Source organism: Rissa tridactyla, chromosome 4 (assembly GCF_028500815.1).
Source record: "Rissa tridactyla isolate bRisTri1 chromosome 4, bRisTri1.patW.cur.20221130, whole genome shotgun sequence".
NCBI lineage: Eukaryota > Metazoa > Chordata > Aves > Charadriiformes > Laridae > Rissa > Rissa tridactyla.
This window is the reverse complement of record NC_071469.1, coordinates 43,973,851-43,998,981: the sequence shown is the minus strand read 5'-3', so window position 1 is coordinate 43,998,981 and position 25,131 is coordinate 43,973,851. Positions and strand designations below refer to the sequence as shown.

The window sequence follows — 25,131 nt, the reverse complement described above, 5'->3', positions numbered from 1 at the left end:
GACACATCTTTTCAGCTCTATGTCGCGAGGAAGGTAACTAAGCAACTCTGTACCCAAAGCCACACTTCAGCACTAGAAATGCTTCTGGCACACATGTAGAGACAGCATGATAACAACACATCTGCAAGATAGAAACTGCTCTAACAAAGCTTATATTTAACCGGATAACAGAGTTCAGGGATCACTCCAGCAATAAAGGATGCTCACAACGCAAAGCAAGACGTATGCCTGCCCCAAGGCAAAATGCCAGGCTACAGCCCCTCTAGGCCGGGCCTGCCCCGCTCCCCTCCCTAGGCCGCCCCTTCCACCAGAGCCGGAGCAACCCCCCATCACCCCCACAGCCGCCACAGAGCTCCCAGGGCCCTCTGCTCCCCTCCGCCCCGGTACTCACACATCGCACCCCTCGCCAGGGCAGCGGCCCGAAAACCCATCCCCCTGCCGGCACCGAACAGGCCCAGGCACCACCTGCCCCACAGCCCACTGCCCTCACAACACCAGCGCCGAGCCGACCCCACAGAGACCCGCGGCGCACGGCGGGGCGGGGCAACCGCCTGGCACAGCCAATGAGACAGCGGGAAGGCGGCCGCGCTGCACGCCGGGAGGGACGCCAGCGCCGCCGTGGTGCCTGCCGGGAAATGTAGTCCTGGCGGCGGGACACCTGGGCAGGGGTGTCAGCGAACTTCATGGAGAGGGCAGCGGCGTTTGCCGCTTGGGGGCATTTACCAACCGATAATGGTAATAAACGTTGTTATTATTATGTGTAAATATGGCGCTATAAACGTTGTCCCACATGCTGCCACCCTAAAAAGCCAGCACTGCAGACTGCAGGTACCTCAGCAGCGAGAAGCCACTGACGATGTTGTGCTGGGCCAGGGCGGCTGTGGCTGGAAAACCGGTTCCAGGAGCAATTTGAAGGACAGGAGGACATGCTCATGCGTGCTCATGCCCGGGCTCTGCAGTGTGCAATGAGCCTTGATCCACCAGGGAGGGGCTCCGAGCATCCCGAGAGAAGGGAAACCAAGGGCCGGCTGCGAGATCGCAGCGGTGTCACTGGATGAGGGACCTCAACCAGGCTCAAAGAGCCACAGCAGCTGCTGCCGGCCTCGATGCTGTGAGAGTTCCCAGCACCACTCCGAGTTAGCAGCCTTACAGCAGGTACAGGATCCAAATGGCAGCCCCAACAGGGAAGAAGTTCTCCACAGCTGAGAGGGAACACCTCTCAGGAAAGGCTCGCTGGCCCAGCCACACCAGACGAGGTCTGTGATTCCAAATGGCAGCTTTCCCTTTCTACCTTCGTTCTCTGGTAACAGCAGAGGGGCTCACACACTTCCTTCTGGCAACTTACCCGCTGGTATGGTTTGAGGAACTCCCAACAATTTATTGTCATTTAGACAATTATTCTATCATCCGATTATCCCTCCCCACCTGGGAAGGGGAATCAGGAAAAACAAGAAAACCCAAAGGTTGAAATACAAACAGGTTTAATAGAATAAGACTAGGTAATTAACATCGATAATACTAAAGAACCAACATTGATCCTGATACCAATATAAGATATACAAGAATCATACTCAGCCAGTTCCATCAGTGGGAAGCTGTGCACTCCCAGCAGTGGACAGCAAATGTTGGACACCGTGAGCGCTACGGCTTCGGGAGGAAGGGAAGGGCCCAGGGGTCCAGCACTGGGGCAAGGAGTTCTCGGGACTGCTGCCAGCAAGAAAGAGAGAGAACTTTTCAGCAAACTTTGTAATTTATATTTATTGTGACATTCACAGTGTGAAATAATCCTGTGGGACAGCGTGAGTCAAGTGCCCAGGTCTTGCTCCTCCTCATCCCTGCACCTGGCAAGGCCTTGAATCCCACACACCATATCTGGCTATAAAGTAAGTATTTTCAGAAATTCAGACACTAGAGTCTTCTAAAAGCGTAAATTTCCCAGGCATTAGAAATTAGCCCTGTGTCACTCAGACCGGGACGCCCGGAGGAGAACCCTACTGATGTAAAAGCAGGGCTATTTGTTATAAACTGCCCTATTTGCTCACCCAGCCCTCACACCCCGGCGCATGCGCACAACCTCTCCCCGGCGCCATGTTGGGTGTACCAGCCCCTGCCCGGGGGCGCCGGGGGCATCTGCTTTCCCCCGCCATGTTGCGTGTGGCGGGCGGCGCCGCCGCTGGGCGGTGCTCGCTCCCGCTTCCGGGGGGCGGGCGGTGAGGCGCTGGCGGGTCGTCGCTCGGCAGCGGGCGCGGCGGGAGATGGGCTCTTAAAGGGGCGGCTCGGCTCAGTGGTGGCTTGGCTCCGCTCCGGTGGGCTGTGAAGGAGTGACGGTGTTGCCGGTAGGTGTACGGCGGCTGGGCCTCTTCGCGCTCCGGGCGGGGCATCTGGCTGGGGGATCCGGTCTGTGGGCGCCTCCCTGCCGCGTAGCTCCCCGGGCGGGGCGGGCTCGGCTCCGCACCGCGGGGGCCCAGCGGGGTCGCCCTGCCTCGGCTCCGGGTTAGTCGGCGGCCGGGTGCTGGTCCCGAGAGGGCCCTCCGAGTCCCCGTCGCAGCCGCGGGCCGCGCCCGTCCCCTGGTGTGCCGGGAGGCCTCCCCCGGCCCTCCCCTGCGGGGGGCGTCCAGGTGTTTTGTGCTTGCCCCTCCTAAGCTTGCGTGACGTCCTGCTGCCTTTAGACTAACCGGTGAGATGCTGTTCTGATACATAGTAAGCAATAAACGTCAAAAGTAAGCTGTGTTTTCGTGCTTCTCTTAATCGTACATCTCGATGCTCTTGGCACTTATGGGAAGCTAACGAAGAGACAGCTTTATTTATCACTTTTTTTTCCTTTTTCGCTTTCATTTTTGTTTCACACAGTGAAGGCTATCAAATCAACACATGTGACTTGACAACCTGAGCAAATGAGCTAAAGAAACTTTGGAAATTTCTTTGTGCAATATCTCTAGCTATTTACCTTCCTCTTTTTCACTCTCTTAAAAAGGGTAGTAGATGCTTAGTGTTCAGAACTAAGCAGCTGGGTGTTGCTTTACTTCTCCTTCATAAACAAACCTCATTCTGTGCTGCAGAGGGAACAGCTACATAGGAAGGTGTTTACGGACAAAGGAAAAGCCTCCTATGATGTCAATTGCTTGATTCATTGACTTGAGTAATTAATTGCTTACTGACAGTTGAGTAACCAATTGTGTGCCTGGCCTCCCCTGCTCTGCAGTCTTTGAGGTAGCTTTTTATATAGCACAGTTTGTGTCACTAAAAGAAATGGAATTTGTTACAGTCTGTATGTGGGTCTAGGGTTGGCTGTTCATTTGTGTTGGCCAGTAACTAATTTAGAGGAGGTATCACGAGGCTTTTCCAGGGACAAAAATGAATTGTTGAGACAAGTATAGGACTGAACGCACTGCACAGAGGAGGTGGCATTACTAGCGCCTATTCTTTGCGCTATCGTCTCTGTGCAGTGTGTTCAGGAAGCTGATAAGAGAAAGCAGGAAGCATGCAGAGTAGTGTCTTGTTCTTGGGTCCTGGCCTCTTCTTCCAGGGTCACAGATGCTTTATTCATTTATCTTGTAGGCATAATAATATGGAGGAGTACATTCTGGTGCTGATACCTTGTACCACCCTGCACTAGCTGGGCTGAATTTCAGCTAGCAAGTAGGATAACTGTTTGTGTTAAGGAAGGGTTTTAAAAAAACAACTTCTACATTAGTGATAAGAATTTGAAAGAACAAAAAAAAACCCAACGCTTGATACAAAGCCATCTAATTGGTAAACTGTCTAATTTTTAATCTTTTCAAGAATGCACAGAAATTTCATAATTAACGTTCACATTTTTCTAAGAACATTGTTTCATAAATTTTTCCATCTTTCGTGGAAGGCAACAGCTTGCTTTACAAGAGAAGGAACTGGGAGTACATCCATCCATGATCACCTGAGGCTATACCAATTTGCTGATGGGTAAAAGCATAGCTCATGAGATACTGCCTTTCAGTCAGTTGCTGCAACAGTTGTCATCTCCTAGTTCCTACCTTTGTGGTAAGATTACCCAAAAGGAAGCATAGGCTGCATTTCTCCATCATACTTTTAGATGTATTGGTTAGTAGCTATTATTTCTTCCTTGGTATGTATATGAAACATCCAAGGAAAGAACTAGTGAACTGGGAATTGTAGGATTTTAAGGTTTAATCCTTTGGTTATTCTTACTACTGGTTTATGTTAAAAGGATAAAGTACAAGTATCTCTTTCTCCTTTATCTGAAAGGAAGAGGTAGTCAAATATAGTTACTTGAAATAGAAGGGGTAGGATTCTGTCATATTATGGCTTTCTAAAAATTAGTAACTCGGACATACATGTATGAAAGTTTTCCATGCAACTCTGCTGTGTTTAGTTCCTGACTGCCAAAAACTTTCACTAGGCTTTTAAGAGGAAAGGAACATGAAGATGTAAGCATGGGGTCTTGCTAGAACACTTTGTAGAAGTTAGTGGCTTTCATTCACAGCTTGGAAATAGCTCTTTTGAGAGAGAAAAAGAAATTATTCTAGAAGGCAGGCTTAATAAACCTTACAGTTTTGGCATTAAACAAATAATCTTACACCAACTTCCAGCTCTCACAGCTATTGTCTTCCATTGCTAAAAGTATTATGCTGGTTTCTTCTCTCACTTTACTTCCTACTTGCAAGGAAATTGTGGACCCCTTGCTTATTCTCCATTATGGAAACAGGCACCGAGGCACAGCCTGCAGTGTGGTGTTGATGTTATCAAAATATCTTTAACAGAAAAAAAGAAATGTTTGTGCTTAACTTTTAGTTTAGAGCTATCAGTGAAAGAGGAAGAAAATCACGTGATATTGATTAGATGCATAACTTGACAGAGAAGGGGTTATGTTCAAATAGAGGACCTCCAGATGGTGAGGAATTAATTTATGATATTTAGCAAACGTGTGACAAATTTCTGAAAGGCATTCAATCTGTCAGAGGCACAAAACTGCATGTCAGCCAGAGATGCTGGACAAAAACCTTATGATCGTTCAAGGTGGGTTTGTGAAGGTGCAAGCAATCAGAACAACTTATTGGTCTGGTGCAAGTAGATCTGTCTGGTTGAAGTAAACTTGTCACTTTTGACAGCCTCTTCTGCCCACAGTCCTTCCAAGATACGGACTGTGTAAGTGTAGTTGAGCAAGCACTTCATTAGACCTTGTGGTGCCCTGCAGTTGGTTTAAATTTACTAAGATCAGTAAGATGGAAAATTCCTATGGGTTTTGAGTGCTTTGGATAGCACGGCCTGAATATGCCATAACTGTCATAAAACAAGGAAGTAAAATTTTTTTTCTCTAGAGCTAATAAGCTTTAGAATTGTTTCTCAGCTACTGCTGAAAAGCATATTCAAACAGCATGTAAATTGTCTACTGTAGCTTTATTACCTTGAAGTGTCTTATATTATTGTGATTGAAAAATCCTTGAAAAGACTATAAACCTCACTGTTGTAATGGCTTTTGAAACTTGTTTACATTGGAAACTGAGTGTTGGCATAAATAGCTGGCATCCAGTTTACAAGTAATTCTGAATGAAAAAGAAGACAATTGTAAGAAAAACCCGTGGTTGTGCAGAGGAGTATCTTAGACCAATGACAGAGACAAGAAAGAAAGATTTCATGTTAATTTTTTACTGTGTGCTCTTGCAAGATGGGTTGCAAAGATAACTATGCTGTAGCTGGCAGCATAAAACAGTACTTTGGTCTTGAGGCTCTGTCCATTCAAATGCTTTATTTTTTCCCCTGAAGATTTTTAATGCACCTATTGTCAGGGAATCCCATCCAGAGAGCTGCTGTTGGATAAAACGATGCTGCCTTAGCTTCCTGATCCCAAGCAGATAGTTTAAACTTGGAGACTTATACATGCAGATAGTAGGCCACTGCTCCTACTGCACTCAGTCTTATGAAAGTTATGTCTTGGCAGGCATTAGCTCTCAAATCAGTAATTGGGGTTGGGGTAGAGCTCTGATTAAATAATTCTGACTGATCCACCTGAACTGTGGTAGTGTGAGCAGTGCTTCCCCCAAACAAAAACTTGCCCTCACAGGATCACCCTATTGCTAATATAGACACAGCCATCGCTCGTACCGATCTGTGTCACCTTCAGTCTTTTCAAAACAAAGAACCTAGTGAAATGCGTCAGGTGCTATATGGGGTAGCAAATTAAGCTCTCTAAACCAATGATGCTTTGAAAGGGTCTGGCACTGTCAGCCCAAAACCGCCTGTAGTGTCCCTCAGAGACACCTTGAGGTTTTAAACAGTTCTGCAAGATCACCTGTGCTGTGTCTTTTCCTCAGCCTTCTCCAACCTAACAATTTCACACAGGAGAGTGAAATGAAGGTTTTTCAGGGGTTTTGGAGCCATGGCTAAATGCATAGTAAGTGGGGAGAAAAGTCTGTGCAGACACAAATTTATTTCCCTTATCTCATCGTTCCTTTTGTCCAAGGGATAGAAGTAACTTAGATGTAATCTATCCTCAAGTGGTTTGGACAGTAATATCCTAATTTTAATATCCATTATAATGGTGAGCTTATAGGATGGCTTAGCACAATATGAATAGTCTTGTGAAGAGATAACATTGTATCTAAAGCTTGTGGTCAGAATTGGAATTTCAAAGAACTTCTTATGCGCCCACAATATCCACAGTAAAACATGGCAGAAAAGACAAACTCTTATGATTTGCAGGCCCTGCACTTATTTCCTTGCTGCTCTTGTTTCTTGATGAATTCTTGTTTTTATAAGACAGTGATAGTTAGGATGATGAATATGTTGTAGTCATCTTAGTTTCCTAGTAGAAAAGTTTCATGAGGCCTGTTACTTCAAGAAAGTGTATTTTTGTAGCAAGCTTAGTTCTGCATAGTCTGTAGGTGCCAGGTTTTCCTGGGTAGAGGGGTTAAAGGTTCCAGGTTTTCAAGGGGTAGAGGTGGGTTGTGCTAAATGGGTTTAACTTTAATCCTTGCAGTCTGGTAACTAAGTAAATACTGCAGAGTACTTTTTGATAACAAAAGGTAAATACAGCTGATGGTACATCCTTCTTTAAAGGAGTTCTACTTTGTATTTAGGTACATTAGTTTCTTTAAAACTTAACACTCTAGAGAGAATAAACTAAAATGGCAGAATATTGTTGCAATATCATTATGAAGTCTCTTTGTAGGCTGTCTTTTTTTCATTGGTTACTTTGTGGCTAGGATTTTTAAAATGATAGGAAGGAAAGCAAAGAAAATGGGCATTGAGCATTGATATTAAAATAAATGCTTGCCTTAGCAAATATTACACTATAATAAAAATACGTACCAGGAATACTTTAGCCACATCATGTATTTTCTCCCTGAATATCTTGTCTTTATTGAGGAATCTTAATGTCTTGAATATAAAAATCATTTTGTTATATACCATTAACTTAAAAGCTGGATACCTCAGTGGGTCCTTTATGATTCCTAGGCAGAAAGACAGAGGAATGAGTAGCTCTTCTTTCTGTATGTACAGTGTGTTCTGTTGGAATATCCGAGCTATTATTTCAATACAAACGGCCTCATCTTGGGTGTTCTAACTCCTTCAGAGATATCTTGCAGTACAGGGACCTGCTATGTTCCAGCTATTGCAGTTAGACATGCTGCTATCAAGCATGTATTTCCATCTTTGGAAACAGGCTTTTTTTTGAAATGTTTGATTTCTTCTCTGTTACTCCTGTGTGCTTTTTTTGGATGTTACAAAATGCTGTGTGGTGAGAAGTCTCTTTGTTACTGCCTAGGGAATATCTCTTTCTATTCTTGCTTCCTCTGCAGAGTTACTGTGCAGGTTGTGTGTGTGTTTACGAAAGCAGTGCTGGCCAACTGAGTTGTACAAATTAACCAGAATAAAACTATGGCTTTGTGGAGTTGGATGCATCAGTTTGTGATATTCAGCTTTAAAGAGACGTTATAATCAAACCAATTCAAAGAGCGTCCTTTCTTAAGCCTGTCTTAAGAAGGAAATGGTATCTTGTTTCATGTAGCTCTAATGGCTGAAAAGTGAAGGTGGGTAAGCTTGCTGGGAAGTCTAGAGGGGGGAAGAAGAAGGGATCTGTCACTGTTTGCGGTGACATAAGACCTCAAGAAATGATCAGAAAAGACCAGCAAGTAGCTGTACCCTGTTATCCATAGTAAAGGATTGTCAGAACACTTGTCTCTTAACTAAGTGTTCTGAGTGGTTTTATTTAGCTTCCTCCCACATAGCTCAGTTATCCTGGCAGTTGTAAATTGGACATATGAACTGTCACTTTAGATTATGTTTTCATCTCGCAAGAGGCAAAACACTACAAGTGTCCAAATATGAGCATCAGAAGATAAGCACGTGCATGCCTCAGCTCTGAGGAATTCTGGAAGTAACTATTTTGCTCTGTATTGTGGAAATCTGTTATGTAGAAGGGTTGTTTTTCCTTCCTATCTTGCAACTGGATTTCTTCAGTGTTAGGTCAATTCATAAACAGTTTCAAGACCAAATATCATTGATTTAGGGGGAAAGTGGGAGGAATGCTGTGGATTTCCATAGAACTTCTTCCTGTCTGGCAGTGAACTTGTTCAGGAAGCTGTGAGCAAGCTAGGGGAAGGCAAAGCTTGTCTGTCAACTCTTAGAACTGGTAGATTTGGTGACAAGTGCTTGTTTTTTTGTTTGTTTTTTTTTCAAGCTGTTGTCTGGTGTCAAATGCAACTGCAGACACTTTCTAGTTTTAGTGTGTTACTAGTAACTTATGTCAAATAATGAATTGCTAGTTCCTTAGTGAGGTAACGTAAATAAGACAAAGGTGGAGGGGGGAATAGTTTGGTAGCTGACAGTATGTGAAGGAGCTACTTTATGTAATTGCTGTGTCTCTTCATGTAAGTACTATCAGATTTCAACATGGCATTATCTTTCTTAGGACTTTATTAATATCGCAGTTGTCAGCCCAGGGTGAATTCAGTATAGTGTACGTGAGCTTCAGTCCTGAAGTTAATTCGTAACTGTCAGCTTCCAGTAATATGTTACCTTCCAAACTGTACCACCAAGAATAACTAGCTTGGGAGTCAGAAGTGATGACTGTTGTCTCCTTCCTTCTTTTTCAGCCTCACTGCTGGTTTGTTTTTCAATGGCTTCTCCATGAACTTGTGGCTCTAGTAGCACAGGACAACATTCTGGCAGTATTGAATGAAACACAAAACTCAGTATCTGGCCTGATAAAGTATACCTTCTTTCTTCTGATTTTGGGTGCTTTCTTGATGTGAAAGTAGCAGTATAATGTATTTGCAAACATCTATTCAAAGATGAGAATCTTATTACCCACTAAAGACTTATTTTGTAAACAAATCATTCTTATGCATGCTTGAGAATATTATTGTCGTTGCCCTTGCCTCAAAAGCAGAGAATCTGATGTCGTAGTGTGTAGTGTTGGCTGCAGTATGGCTCTTGGGTAACTCAAAGACAGCTTCTGAGCTAGGGCTACATCATGTGGCCAGCAGTTGTGCTTATGCTGGTGTGTGAACTCCTGGGTAGGCTGAGCCCACAGCTGCAAAAGGAAGCAGGACACCGGGGCTCCTGAAAAAGAAATCTCCAGGTCACTCTGGGAATACAGCTGTATTTCCGGCCCTGTTATACAATTACAGCTGGATTCTTGGGAAGCCCTTGTATTCATAGGGTGGGGATATGATATCCCTTTTGCTGTCCAAGATGAGACGTGTGTGTTATGGCTCCAAGCTGCAGAAGTACCTGACTGCATGGCACCCAAAGTAGAGAAAGGCTGGCCAAACCTGCAACAACTACAGTAATCCAGATATTGCTTGTTCAGTGCAACTATAAAATTGAAATTTCATCATATTTCTCAATATTAAGAAGATGCGAGGTCTTTACCCAAAGAACTAGCTTCATGTAACTTTTCCTGTGCTTAATCTAATTCAGTGAAAATAGGTCCTTTCCTCCCTGTCCCTGCTTTAATGGTCCTTAGCTGTGCAAAGCAGCTTGAAGGATGTTCCCAAGTTCAAGGTTGGGACTCAGCGGCCCTAAATAAACTTCACCAAAGGAGCTTAAACCTGTTAATGAAAAGATAAGTCACTGATTATGTAGTGAAACTGGACTGCTGAAAACTGAGCTATTAGAGCTATTGGAGGCCTTGTGTGAGAGAGTTTTTGCCATCACTTTAAAAAAAAAAAAATAGACAAACTTGTGTTGATACTACTTAGAAAAAACCTCCTAGAGTCATAGTCTTAGGCTGGGGAGGTATGTCAGGTGCTAAAGACCAGACTTGCTGAAGTCTCTAAATTCTGAAGTACTTCAGCTGCAAAGGTGTCTTGATTTCAATTTGCCCTCAGAGGTATGCATACTTTGTGCAGAGAGCTGTAAACAGCGACCATTCTTTAGCTAACAGCTGAGTGAATCTGCATGAATTTACCCTTCTAGGAGCAGTTACTAATGCAGTGAGTTACCTCACGGTCTTCTAAAACATTGATCTTGAAGGGGAAGATGGAACAGAGTTCTGTTAGTCAAGCAGGGTGTTGGAGTGATCTCAACGGATAATGCAAACTTAATTTGGAAGCTACCCATGTGAAAGGACAAGGATTAATCTAAAGTTAAGGGGAAAATTCATTTTAAAAAATCCTCTTATTGTTAAATTCTTTATAGCCTGGGAGCTCTGTTTTCCCATTGCTAGGAGTGCCAGCTTTATTAACATTCCTCCAACAAAAATACAGATTCTTAGCTCTAAAAAGCCTCGCTCTGATAAGACTGTATTTATTGATGGGCTTGCTTTTTCTTCTTGTCACTTCAGGCAAAAATATATCTCCTGTTTATAGCAAAAGTTAAATCATGGTGTGTTGGGGCTTCAGTTCTGAGAATCTTGAGCCTATCCTTGTTATGCGAAAGGTAGATTTGAAAACCTTTGCTAGAGTTGCAGACATACAACTTGAAACTTTTGCAGATCCTTTTGCGTTTGAGGGATTCATCATATGTAAGAACTATTTCTGGAGTGTTACTGGAATCATTTTGGGTGGTGCTTGATCTGTGAAAGTGTTTCCCCTTCTTCTGACTGTCTGTTGAAATCCCTCAAAGGGAAGGGGAAGAACACTTAAAGCTTACTCTAGTAACTTAAATGCCTTAATGAATTTCTTTCTGGATTACTGGGTAAACCAACACGCTTTTTCAATGTGGAGAAGCTTTTTATTTTAAGACTTCATTTCCTGATTTTTACCTTAACTAACAATAGATAGAATTTTCCAAAAATGCTTAGGAAGCCAAGCCTTGGAAAGGAAACTATTTCACGTACTGATTGTTCTGCATTTCTCTAACTCCTGAGTTATGTTGTATCAGATGAATAATTTTTTTAGTGCCTTCTAGTCCTAACCAGCTGTTGTATTAAGCAGAATGTATAGGCTTTCACTCTTTGAACTGTTGTCTAGTTTCTGATTCATACCGAGTATCTCTTGTTACAGGGGGAAGATTCTCTTTAACGTGATTACTTACAATTAATAGTTCCACATCATGGCTGAACTATCACCTGAAGAAATTCAGCTGAGGGCCAACCAGGTCACTGATGAGGTAAATATTACAGGAAGCCATCTGGGATTACAGTACTTACCTGCCAAGATTACAATATCTTTTAAAAATAAAGACAGTCTAGGGTAGTGATTCTGCAAGGGTATGGCTTCATACTCTCACTTTACTTGGTAAATACTGGACCAAAGACTACTCCTAAAATTAAGACTGAACTTAAACTTCTAAATTGTAAAGCCACTGACTTGACTGACTACTGATCACCCACTCCTGATTATTGAGACAATGCAGGCTGGGTATCTACATTACTCTTAATTGTGTTGACTTCTTCTATTTAACTAGAATTCATTTGAATATCTTCTCTTTTATAATGACTTTCCAATGTAATAAACAAAGTACTAGCAAGTACTAAAACCCAAGGATTTACTAGCTGCTGAAAAAAAACTCTAGTATGCTGCCGCTATGACTGTGTTGTAGCATGTATTATGTACAGACAGGTTGATGAACCTTTGTATACTGGTTGCCTTACTGCAATGAACTGGTAAAGACTTTCAAACACTGATATATGTTGTTAACTCTCATTTTAAAATTCTCTTTCTAGTCTTTGGAAAGCACAAGGAGGATTCTTGGCTTGGCCATTGAGGTAAGGAAAAGCTTTTGAATTCCCTGGGGATTTAAGTATAAGCAGCATCATGTTAACTATCACAAAGTGACCTTAATCACTTTTTTGTCTTTTTTAATATTAGAAGTTGCCAGTTTAATTCAGTAATAGAGATGGAATGACTTAAACACAATGTTTTTCATATTATGTAAAGTCAGAAGGATCAATATACTTTCTACCTGTTTTCCTCTTAAGCAAAATGGCCTAATCTCCAAATGCTACAGATCAGTTATAAACAGTCTTCTGTGCTGGTCAGTTATGGTTTTGTTTGTTGCATCACTTGCTCCTCATAATATCTTCCGGTTTGTCTTTTAGCTCACTTTGGCTGTGAACAGTGTGAAAATGTCTTGCTTTGAGGAGGAGGGCAGGGCTCAGTTGGGTGGGGTAGTAGAGGGTAGGGCTACTTTTGGTTCTGAACAAAAGCAGTTCTACATACACCTTCTTACAATCTATTCATCAGTTTTAAAGATAGTGAAGTATGACAATGAAACTTAACACCCTTGTACATGACTTAAAATAAATACTCTGTATTCCAACCAAGTTTATCTAGGTGATGTTGTGTGAGGAATCTATTCCTCTGCACTGTTATGGTTTGCATGCCCCATTGTAGAAGTGACTAAAAGTTTACTTTTGATGCTGTAATCTCAAAAAATATAGAGCATCCTGTTGATAGGGAGTAAGATAAGGTGGCTGTTAGTCAGCTCCGGTAGACTTAAAGCTTACCTGATTCAGCAAGACAATTTTGCTAGTACTTGGCTATGACATAGACAAATGGGAATCCAGAGACTAAGCAGTAATGCCTTTCAAAGCTGATGCCCAGACTTTTAGTGGTGAAGACTTGAGACAACTTATTGTCAGTGTGAGAACACTAAAAAAAATAATCCAATGAATAAGGACCCTAAAGTGCTTGGTCACTCCTGCTTTAGGGCCTGTACTCACTGTCCAGATGGTAGCAGGCTGCTGTGGAACTGAAGATGCTGCTGTTACCAGTGAGGCATTTGAATCACCATAGCCTAATGAATACCTTTCAAACACATGTTAAGAACGTGTAATGAACCAACATAATTTCTCTTGATATCATAGTTTGATGATTCATAGAAGCTAAAATAACTCCTAGCATAGACAGTTCTACAGTAAAGTGTGGGTACAACTTGTGTGCTAGTTTCAGGGCTTTGAGCCAGCAGAGTAGTGTACTGTGCTATGTACCTCACTGATGACTCTCTTGCTTGGTTCTAAAACTAGGGATGGGCTATTCTCTTCCTGATCTCTTCTGCCGAATTCTCAAGAATGGTTTTGCAGGTTTTGTTTTGCTTTCTTTTACTCCAGCTTCCAGGACTAAAGGCCTTGTCAGCCCTATTGAAGGGTGTAGGAATAAAGAATAAACTAAATACTACTTTTCAAAACAAGGCACAGCTAGGTTTAATTTTTTAGCTTGACATTGTCATATTTCAGTTTGAGTATTACAATAAACTTTATCATCTTGTTGTAATGTGTAAAGGAAAAAAAAAGAGCACCAAAAACCAAACCCGCACACCACCAAAAAACCCACTAATTGAGATAGGTTAACAGGTGAGATTATTATTAGCCTAACATAGGATCTAATTTGAAATTTAGCATAGCTTTACTACAGAAGTTATTCCTAACACAGTGTTTTAATATGAACTTGGTTGGCTTATCAAATCTACTATAGAAGCCTTCTGATTTTGCACTGATGTATTGAAATCTGGTTTTATATCTGCAAATAAATTTATTTCTGCAGTCCCAGGATGTTGGCATCAAAACTATCACTATGCTGGATGAACAGGGAGGTGAGTTCTTCCTTCTTCCTCTCTAACATTCAAAATCAATTTTATGACTAAGAAAAAGGATTATCATGCAAGAGTTGTTGCTGAAACTAAAGGCTTATTAAAGACTACTTGTGTGAAAATGAGATCTGCTAATTGGTTATTCCCATGTGTTTGTGGTATTTAAAAGAGTTTTTAAAGTAGCTGAGAGACCATGGTAGTTAAAATTTAATACAGCTTTGCTACAGAAGCTGTTCCTTTCCACCAGGAAAGGTGGAATTTCTGCATTTGTTCTGAAAGCAGCAACAGAAATGTTGCTGTAAGGATAGGGAAAATATTTTTAATGTAGTAAACAACTGTATCACTGAATATATTTCCTAAAAATAAAAAAAAAAATCCCAGAAGGCAGGAAAGAAAATAGGCATTAGTCTTGGTAAAGATAGAACTGAAACTTGTAAGTTCCTGCTTGAAAGAAATGTTAATATCCTACCCCTGCCTTCGCCCAATCTGTGTTTATTCAGGTTTCTTGTTTCTCTTCTAGAACAACTAAATCGCATAGAAGAAGGCATGGACCAGATAAATAAGGATATGAGAGAAGCTGAGAAGACGCTGACAGAGCTCAACAAATGTTGTGGGCTCTGTGTCTGTCCTTGTAACAGGTCAGTTAAACTGGTACTTGAGTCTGAAGTTCTAGAATACTCCCAATAGCTACTGTACTGGGAGAAGGTCTCTAATAAAAGAGCCAATTAAAAAACGAAGAATCTCTAGGAAAGTTGACTGCTTTGGTTTGTAGAGCTGCACCCTTCTAAAATTGTATGAGACTAGCAAAAGCTTAATTGCATCTAACCGTATATTGGGCCCCTTTCACTGTAAATGTAGCTGCTGTATGACATCCTGCACAATTGTGCCGTAATCTCCTTAAAGCTTATATTTAGTAGAATACTATTAATGTCCATACAGATGAGACCAAATTGGAGTGCAAATAGCTATATGTAAGTGCATGTCTGTTAGAAATTCGACTGCAAAAATCACTTTTTTACAGAAGTACTTATGTACTAAACTAAAAGCAAGAAAACTTCTGTTTTGGAGAAGGAAGGTAATACTCGTTCTCTAGGTATTTAAAAAATTTTCATGCTTTAGGGAGGAAGAGAGTAGGAGAACAGACATTGTTGTTAAAGCTTTAATCTCACTAGTGACAACATAAATTCTTGCAGACCTGCTTCACAGTACCTTTATAACATCAGTGTTATGGCTACCTTATCCAAGTCAGTTAAGAGTAATGTAATCTTTTGTATGGCACTTGGTTTGTACTTTTAAACACCTAAACAATGATCAGGAATCAGTATTGTAAGGAAAACAATATTTATTTTTTGGATGTGTGCTAGCTTTATCTTTAAGCAGCAAAGTATCCAATTGATTTGGGTGAATTGGATGTAATCATAGTTCTTCCAAGTGAAGGAGAAATAAGTTATTTTAAGAGTGGGACCACTGAAGTGAATGGTGTGTGTGTGTGTTCTTTTTTTAGCTCTTTAGCATGAGCAAAATAACTTCACCATTCAACTGAGAGGTAGCAGAAATTTAGGTAAAAATTCCTTGGTGTAGCTGAGTCTGCTTATCCAACAGAATAATACTTTGAGGATCACTTAGGATAGATATGAATGTGGCTTCTAAGGCTAAAAGTCTTAGACCTTTAGTATCTTGAAAAGGCAGTTATTTCTGTCCTGACCTCTGGATAGGTGTGCTTACTGGTTTATTAGTTTTATTAAGATGACGGACTTTGAGCATTTTGACACACTCAGTCTTTGTTTTCTGTAGTTGTCTTATTTCACTGAAGCTAAGCAGCTTATTGACACTAAGCAGGCTCAGAATTTGTGAACTCTTTTGGAACTCCAAATACACAGGTAACAATAAAAGAAATAATGAGTTGTATAGAAAAATGGGTAGTAATGTGCAGAAAAATCTACTAGATAGAGGGCAATGAAGAAGAAGAAACTGTGAATTCTTTTCATATATCTACTGGTACATCAATTTTTCTGACAGTTATTTGCCACCCAGTTAACTCCAAAACTTCATTTTTTGCATAAAGCTAAATCAGAACGCTTTCTGAAATAAACATTGCTTTTCTCATTTCTCCTAGGCTTTGATTATTTATAAAAGCTTTGTGAAAACACAAAATACTGGCAGTGCTCTAATATAATCTATATACTAATAACAATTTATGTGCTTGCTGGTCTTTACTATTCTTTATTCTCCATTCTCTCCTAACACTGACTCTTGCTTTCTAAAAATGAAGACTAAGATGAGAAGCTGTATTCACTTAACTGCTGAAAGTGGATTTTAGGACAAGGTCAGTCTTATTAGTGCTGATGTACGTTTAACAAGCTGTCTGAAGTGATGCTTCTGTTGGATTTGTGCTTGCATGTGCATGATGTCTGCATGCAGGTCTCCTTGTGACTGTGATGTGTTGTAATACTGACGTGAATGGGAGATGTCAATTACTGTAGAGTGTAATACTTGTGGAAATGAACAACTGCTTGAGCCCTTGCTGGTTTTACAGGCTACATAAATTGCCTTACTCTTACCGAAATGAAACATGAGAAAAGTGAACATATTTGAAAAACATGAATTTGAAAAACAGCTGTTAAAAAAACAGGTGGTGAGAAGCTTTGTTCTTAACTGTGCTTAGTTTGAGCAACAATTCTGTTTCTAGCTGTCTACTTACATAGTACATACTTACATACATCTACAAGATATGTAAGTAGTTTTCAGGCCACTTGTTTTTGTTGAATAAATTCCTCACAGTTACCTCTGGCACCTTAGATTCTGCTAATCCAGAAACATACAAGCTCTCCTGCTGTTGTGGCTTTAGTGTGAATGAGATTAAAACATAATGCTTGATCTAGTTGCTGTAAACCTAAAGAGATCTCTTAAGTCTGGGCATCCACAAGGAGCTAGAATTGAGTAGTTTAGGTTTCCTGAGGGTTCTGCTGGGTGCAGCAGTTCCATTCTGAACTGAGAAGTTACTCCATTTCTTCCCCTTTTTGTATTCATAGTACATTACTTTTCATAGGATCTATCTGACCTATGAAATACAGCTTCTGGTTTTGATTACATAAATGCCTTAAGAATGAGAATATATATTCATTACAGCTAATCTCACATCTCTTCAAATGTGAAACATCTGGGCTACTGAAAGGCACTATAAATATAGAAATTGATTACCTTGTAATTGTAAAGATAGTTCTACTGAAAGATATTACAGATTTCCCTTCACAGGCTTTTAAAGAAGCAGAAAAGTGTCAGTGGAGTCTGGATTATCTAGCTTAAACCTGAAAATGCCAGCAAACAAGGGGAACGTGAAACTATTCTTGTCAAAATACGTTCTTTAGCGTTCATGAGAACTGACCCCAATTTAGATCAGTTATTTTTCTGTTATATTTTCTTCCCCTCTTGCTTTTGTGGGTCTGGGATTCTTGAGATTGCTTCATGTCAGTGTGCTTTCTTTAATGTTTTTTTCTTCTGAATTATGTGGTATAAGTGTAACGGTAAGTTGATGTGTCACTTTAATGGATCTAATGCATTTGAATTGCAGAATGAAGGAGCTATTTAAACATGATTACTGTTATTTCATAATCAAAATTAACCTGAGAAACATTAACTTTAAAAAGAAAGACATGGCGACAGAAAATGTTTGAGAAATAAAACAGTAAAGATCAATGGTTTTCTTGTGTGCTGTAGCTGTTTGTATTTGAGGGAGTTTTTTTCCTTCATCCCTATTTCTTTCCTGAACAGTAACTAATCCTGACTCTAGACTAACTCCTGTTGTAAGTGCAACTTTATCTTATGACAGTGGAAGCTTCCTGTTACTGTCATAAGCTTCTCCTCTTCTGGTAAAGTATATTACTTTAGGGAAACTTCTGTGCTTGTATAAAAGCTTAAGACCAAATTAATCACTGTCCCTAGAGTAACTCAGTTATGTTTGGACTATCCTGATACAAGAAATTGTATTATATAGAAAAGGCTTTGTCTATAGAAAAACTAATCTCTTTCAGGCACAAGACAAATGTTTCTTAAAAATCTAGATTAATACAGAACTTGAGCCAGGAACCCATATTTCTGATGTAGCAGTTCAGATTTCTTATTTTTACGGAGTAGGACGAAGAACTTTGAGGCTAGCAAGGCATACAGAGCAACCTGGGGAGATGGCACAGAGAACTCAGCAGATCATGTGATATCCATGCAGCCAACAAGTATAAATCGGCAGCAGCCTCAGACTTCTGGAGGACCAAGTGGTGGATATATTACAAGGTTTGCTTCTTCATATTTCTTGATTTCAAATGGAGAAATCCTAAATTAGCAGTTGTCAACTTCTTCCAGATGCATTTTAAGTGAAGTTGCTAAACAGATAAGTTTTTTACTACTGCTTGAAGGAATTGCTACTGCTTGGAGAGGAGAGGGTGGACACCTACACTTTCAGTACTGTAGCGTTCATCTTGTACTTTTTCTTAGAGGTGGTATTACATTCTATTTCTGGATGTGAGGACTACAGAGCTTAGTGCTTTGTTACTGTGGTGACTGTTAAAAATATCAGGACTTTTATTGTCATAAAGTATATTTGAGACAAATGTGTCTTAAAATAATAGCTACCAGAGGAAGTTTAGATTCCAATAATGTAATAGCAGTTAACTTGGCATCTTTTTTTGGTGGGCCATTTGCTTGGGGAGTTTTAAAAGGGGGGAACTAGGCTTGAATACATTGCCTGTCAGATAACTGTGCAACAAACTATTTCTATTAAAGTAAATTCAGGGTCGGGAAAAGCAAGTTCTTGATTCTTGGAAACATTGTTCTAATTATTTGAACAGGATAACAAATGATGCCAGAGAAGATGAAATGGATGAAAATCTTGCTCAAGTGGGAAACATTCTTGGGAATTTGAAAAACATGGCTTTGGATATGGGCAATGAGATTGATGCCCAGAATAAACAAATAGATCGGATAAATGTAAAGGTAAGTGTCAAAGGTGTTCTCTGCCTTCAGCTTAGAGGTTTTTACTGAGAAATTAAAAGGAATGGGCTCACTGTCCTATCTACCTGTATTTGCAGTAAATATGCATTAAGATTATACCATCCTCTAGGCTGCAGTGATTTGAACAAGAGATATATCTTGGTGTTTGGGTATGTAGTTGAAAATTCAAAGCGTCAGGAAACCTAAAACTACAGCACAGGACACTGCTTACTCTGAAAACAACTAAATTTGACTGGATCAAAAGGACAAACATTTACTGGAGGTATAACTGGGGAATTGTTGCACGTTGGGAATCTTGTATGTGGTAGGGAATAGGTATCTTTAACAATAGAAAGACTCCTCTGGAATTATTAAAAAGTTACTATAATCATTGAACATAAAATAAAACACAGGTAATTTGTTGACCGAATTCTTGTGGACAGGTTAACATTGGGTCTGGGGAGACTTTGGAATAATAGGTTTTGTAGATGCACAGGACATGGTCTGCCCTCATCTGCACAGGAAGTTATTCATCACCAATAAGATCTTTATTATATTTTTTAAATTTTATTGATTTAAAGATTAACTTCTTAAAACAGATGAAGCATATATAAATATGCTTGGGGGAGATTCTTTTGGAGGGCAATTTATGAGGATGTTAGTCATATTTTGAAATCCCCATATTCTGAAATGAATAGAAGTTTTTACGGGCATGCTGTTAAGAAAGGGAATGAAAGCTTTTATGAATAGTGTATATTAAAGATTTTAAAAAGCAGAAGTGAAAACCACTTGCTGTAAAACTATAGAATTAACACAAAATGGGAAGTTAGATGTCACTGAAATGCCCAATAGGATTAAAAGCAAGAGGAACATAATTTTCTCAAATATACAGAGCTAGTCTGATGTAAATGCTGGTTGGACCTATGTCAGCATCTCAATTTTGTCTGGTAATTTAGGGGTTGTGCTATTAATATGGCCAATCAACATGATTTTATGAAGGATGCCTTAATGGTCTTTCACTGTTCTGAAACTGCAGATATGAGGTGACTATAGAGTAAAAGAAATCAAACACTTTTAAAAAACACTAGAAAACTTAATTGGAGTTTAAAATGAGGTGTGAAATACTTACAGTTTATACATGGACTGAAAACTGCCTGGTCAAATTAACTGCAAGTGAGAATTAGTGCTTTTAGCAGTAGTGTTTCTGGTAGTTTCAAGCACCTGTTTTGGCCTGACGCTCTTTCATTTTAGTGGTCTGAATAAATCTTGCTGATCAAGTCTTACTAGCTACTAAAATATGATGTAAACAAGTTAAAATTGCTTTACAAAACAGAAATAAAAATGAAAGTGCACCTCCTGTCTTTGAAACTGGCAGCTTGTCTCAGGATATTTAAATTAATCCTTTTCTGCTGATAACTGTTTTTAAATCTCATGAACAAACAGTATGGAAACCAAATCAGAATGTTGAGGGTAAATCTCCAAAGGACAGTATCATATAAAGAAACAAAGAGCAATATTAAGCTTAACTTCAGAATAGAGTTGATGCTTTTATTTTTATTTCTTTAAAAAATAAAAATTCCTACTCACCTGAGAAATATATAGGCTTGACTTTTGGTAGCCTGCAGTGTTATGCAGGACTCCTGGTCTGAATAAACCCCACATAAAAGCTGATGTTACCGCCTTTTTCTTAGAAGATCTAGTAGCTAGATCAATGTGTTTCTAAAGTGTTGTTAACAGGTTCGATTCTCACTTTTCTATAGTAGAATCCTGCCCCTCTCCAACCCTTGACCGGAAGGGAAGAACAGGAGGGAAGGGCTTGAACTGGCAATGTCCTCTTCCCAGCCTGTTGCAGCGTGAAGGTGTGAAATGGCTAATAGTTAGCACAGGTAGAGCTTCTCAGGAATTCCACTCCTCATGGTGAGGGCAGAGGCTAGGTTTATGCTTGTTACCCCTCTGCTCATTCCCTGCTGCAGGCTGGATAATCAGGGAATTATTTCAAAGCTCCTTATCATACCTTTCAGTAAAACTGTATTTTGATATTTGTTCAGTCTAGATGCTGTGGCTGACTTTTGATGCTTTGTAACAGTAAAACAATTATAAAGTGTTTTTTCTTACCAATACCATACTACTGTGACACTAGGACACTGGGAGGGGGTGTGGATGAAAACCAAGGATCTGCACTAAGCGAAATAATTCTGACTTTGCCCATAGGTCACTTCCAGTTTTGACTGTTACTTCTAGTCCATAGCAACAAAGCTGCTCTGTAGAGGTCCTTAAGATGTCTAAGCACTTGGAGAAAGGGAATTTTTATCCCCTTGTTCTGTTAATATTCTTCCTGACTTGCTGAGGCAAGCTGCTGTATGTTTTGGGGGTCAGCTAGAGACTAAAAACTATTTCTCCTGATTCTGGTTCTGCCAAAATTGACAGCATATGCTGGCTGGGGGGTGGATGGGAGGGCGGGAATTCTCCCAGCTTATAAAAGTTGCTCCCCTTCTGTCTACCACAATGATAACAACTTGCAATTCAGAATTTCATTTCAGTTTGAATTTTTAAATTCTTTTGCATGAAGTCTGCGAATGACCTATGAATTTCTCTTTCAGGCTGATACAAACAGGGAACGCATTGAGCAAGCCAACATCAGAGCCAAGAAACTAATTGACAATTAAAGCCTGCTGTCATTGTTCAATGACACTGTCTCTCCAGCTGCAAGCCACCGTGTTCATGGATCTGTGAAACTTCTCCTATTCTGAAATAAGAGGGGCTGGGAAAAATGAAGCATTACCCTTTCTATAGGGATTAATTTTCTTTTTTTTTTATTGTTTCATGTAAATGTGGCCTTGACTCCAAGAAAGCAGCCAACATAACTTCTTCCCACTCATCTGCCTTCACTTTCTTTAAATTGCTCAGGGCTAAAAGTGTTATGGCTTTGAGAATCTTCTTGCATGTTTTATTTCCCCTCCCAGTCTCTTTTTTTTTTTTTTTTAATCTGCATGCAAAATACAGTCCTTTTATTGAAGTTGAACAAGCAGGGTAACCTGAATTCACAGTTGTGGGAAGTTGGAGAGGGCACTTTGCACTGTTTGAAATACCTCATAAGTTGAGTGTCTTCACTAAAATAGGGACTTGGTGAATATTGTCTGACTTCTATCTCTAGCGGGCTAACCATAGTGTTACAATTCAAACCACATGATTGGTTTAGGGTTCCGTTTGAGGGTTACAGAATTGTAGAGGCCCACTACTTACTACTTGTGTGTTGAGGGCTTTAAAACACTTCCTAACCACGTGAAGTTTAAAGGTAACTGGAGGGATATACAGGTTTCCATTTCTTTACTGTAAATTGACATCAGTTTGGAGGCCATGACTAGGAAATCATGCTGCTTTGTTCTGATAATATGTTGTTTGTATATATACCTGATCTAAACCCCATGCACATGTGAGTAGAAGAACATAAAACTATCTCTCTAAAGTATTTATTTGATGGAAAATTTTATGCCCCTCATCTAAAAGTTAACTTTTAAGTGTTTGAATTATGCATCTTAACTGGAAGAAACTGAATAGAAAAGCATGCAGCTTTTCTGCATCCCATGTCAGATTCTATTTTGGCCAGTTTTCACTGGAGTTCAGTTCATGCCTTTCTCCAGTGCAAAATAATGCCAGAGATCTGGTGCAGAGTTTGCTGTCAGCAGTGACTTTGGGGGAGCTTCTTAAACCTACTGAAAACAGAGAAAAGCTTATTATGAAACTTCTTCATGACAAGTCTGGAGGAAGCAGTATCTATTTGAGAACTGTATGCTAGTGCTAAATAAATGTTCTAAATAGATTCCTGACTGGTTTATTATTGCAGACTTTGGACTGTAATGTTAGAAATATTACATGTCTAAGTTGCTTGCAACTAAAGGGTTCCTGTTCTGTTGCAGAACAGAGAAGTTTCTGACTGGCTGAGATAAAGCTCTCCCTACGAAGAAGAAAAGCATTTTGGTTTTACTGTGATATAATCGGATTTATTTGCAGCATTTTCTTGAAATTTTTTTTGGCAAGTAAATTGCAAGCAACCTGTATAATTTTAACTCCACCCAGCAATATATTCTGTGTATTTCAAAGGTGAAAATAATGCTTGAACTAATCTGTGATACTCAACACTGGATGACAAAAATCTTCAAACCAAATCGATTGGAGGAATAATTAAAACTGATAGCATTATGGGGTGTTTTTTTGGAAGGACAGTCCACAAGTATCCTTAATAATGAATCCCAGGGCTAGAGAGATGACACTAATCTGCATAAATGTAAGACAAACGGTCTTTAGTGTTCTGTTTTCTTTTTAGTAGAAATACAACCAGTATTACTGGTATATTCTCAGTTCGCTTCCAGGACAACTTGATATTTAAAGGAAAAAAAATAAAACCAAAACAAACAAAAAAAACCAACAAAGCACAAAAAACAACACCTGACCAAAGGATGAAGCTGCTGCGTGTAATAAATAGGCCAGTGGTTTTATGTGAATATGGTAGAGTAATTTTTAGGGGACTGGATATTTCAGAAGGCTCTATCTGGCTTCCAGTAATTGTTGGAAAGCTAATGAATTTTAAACGCTCATTATCTGCCCCACTAGTAAATGAAGATTACGTGATTGAAAACACAAGTAGCAAAGAAGTACTTTTAAGAATATTGCATAGTAAATTTCTAACAACCGCTTCCATGGGAAAGCCTAAGGGATTTGTATGGGTTTTTTCTTCCCCTTATTACAAACTTCAGGTTAACTGAAGGAATATTTGCTGCTGGTTGTGAAAGCAAAGTATATGTTATTTAATTATGATTGTCTCCTGGAACAGAAGATTAAAGTGGTTACCTTATTCTGCTTACAATAGTGCAACCTGCTCTGTAGCATCTGGACATTCCAAACACTGGAATGGTTTTCTCCCTTGCCATGACAAGTCTGTGTTCTTGACTTCCCTGAGCTCTAACAACAAATTAGCATGTTGGCTGAGAGAATCTGCAATTGGTATATCGGAATTGAAATATTGCAATGAGTACCACACAAGGAAATAATTTCTGAGACTCTAAGCTTGAGTATTAGCAGAGTATCAATACTATCTTCTGATGCAGCAAGAGCCAAATCCGTGAGGGAGTTGGTGCCTTTATGTTAGCGAACAACACAGTCTGCTTCTTGGATTGTCTTACTGTTGTCTATAGAATAGATGCTTCATTTCCATATCTATGGGATGGAATCAACACTTGTACATCTTTGTATTTCTGAATGCTATTAAGAATGAAGGTTTACAGTTTCTGCTTTTGATTGTTAAACTATATATTGTGCACAAAAATACATACTTTTGTAACTGAATGTGTTTTAAAACTATTTTTCTCTTAGAAATGTCTTTGTTTAGTTTCCTGTCCTTGAAAAACTTGGCAGAACTAGTTGCTACTCTGCAACTAGGAAGTTTCCCTTCTATTTTTATTTCACAGAAATCCTAATGCTAACAAAGGAATGGGTGTGGTTGGGAAGAAAGGGATATTGTGATTTATTTTTTTTTTAACACTTTGGTTTTCATCCCTGCATAATCAACATCACCTAACTTCAAACTATGAAATGTATCCATCTTTTCTTTGAAAGACTGTGATTTGATGTGGCACTATACCTCAGGATGATAAAGGAACTAAGTAACATAACTTAAACTTTCCAGTCAAATATCGGTAACAGATGCCTAGCAAATACTAGTCCAGTAGGTGAAATCTAATGATTCAGTCTACAGCCAATGTAATTTCACTTGCAAGGCAATTTAAATTGTATTTTCTCTGATGTTTGAACCTCAGATTCCCAGAATGCTCTTAGTGGGGAGGAGGTGGAGGGGAAATACAGACTTATGTTCACTTGCAGCAGTTTTCAGCTGCAAGAGAATAGCATATCTGGGAATGGCTTGGAGGAAGTACTTCTCATATAGTATACTTCTACCAGTAACTAAGGGAAAAAAAGTAGGGACAGCCTGCATATGAAACTATTCTGAGCATGCAGCACGTGCCCTATGGGTACACTTAAGTGATGATAACTGGTAAATTCAAGCTAGCCTACTCCTTGATGAAAGATGAATTAAGCCATTTAACACAGGGGTAGCTATAGTATGAACTGCAGCTTGTGCAGTAACGTGTAGAACTTTCCTCTGTGAAGGCTATA

General features: G+C 39.8%; 3 protein-coding genes across 6 annotated transcripts in view; 1 reads left to right on the top strand and 2 right to left on the bottom strand.

Moving 5' to 3' along the window:
- The window catches only part of ZNF106 (zinc finger protein 106), a 43,924-nt gene extending 43,398 nt beyond the window's left edge, over positions 1 to 526 (bottom strand). For 2 of the 3 annotated variants that reach the window (XM_054199803.1, XM_054199804.1), the window contains exon 1: positions 392 to 523. The gene's annotated coding sequence lies outside the window, so the exon portion shown is untranslated. Of the gene's footprint in view, positions 1 to 391 lie in introns of all 3 variants that reach the window. The other variant, XM_054199805.1, reaches the window with a different exon arrangement.
- A 938-nt stretch (positions 527 to 1,464) lies between these two features.
- Positions 1,465 to 2,822, bottom strand: LOC128908190 (translation initiation factor IF-2-like). The gene is made up of 2 exons (XM_054197858.1): positions 2,043 to 2,822; positions 1,465 to 1,704 (listed from the first exon to the last, which is right to left on the bottom strand). The coding sequence occupies exons 1-2, from the start codon at positions 2,697 to 2,699 to the stop codon at positions 1,642 to 1,644; spliced, it is 720 nt and encodes a 239-aa protein (XP_054053833.1). The 5' UTR covers positions 2,700 to 2,822; the 3' UTR covers positions 1,465 to 1,641.
- SNAP23 (synaptosome associated protein 23) lies at positions 2,201 to 24,303 on the top strand. Of its 2 annotated transcripts, none has more exons than XM_054197863.1 (8): positions 2,201 to 2,336; positions 11,451 to 11,556; positions 12,113 to 12,154; positions 13,932 to 13,980; positions 14,498 to 14,615; positions 18,112 to 18,264; positions 18,819 to 18,963; positions 21,561 to 24,303. In XM_054197863.1, the coding sequence occupies exons 2-8, from the start codon at positions 11,500 to 11,502 to the stop codon at positions 21,624 to 21,626; spliced, it is 630 nt and encodes a 209-aa protein (XP_054053838.1). In that variant the 5' UTR covers positions 2,201 to 2,336; positions 11,451 to 11,499; the 3' UTR covers positions 21,627 to 24,303. The 2 variants fall into 2 exon arrangements, with proteins under 2 accessions (XP_054053838.1, XP_054053839.1); XM_054197864.1 differs by lacking the exon at positions 2,201 to 2,336 and adding an exon at positions 2,542 to 2,677.
- The last annotated feature ends 828 nt before the right edge of the window (positions 24,304 to 25,131 follow it).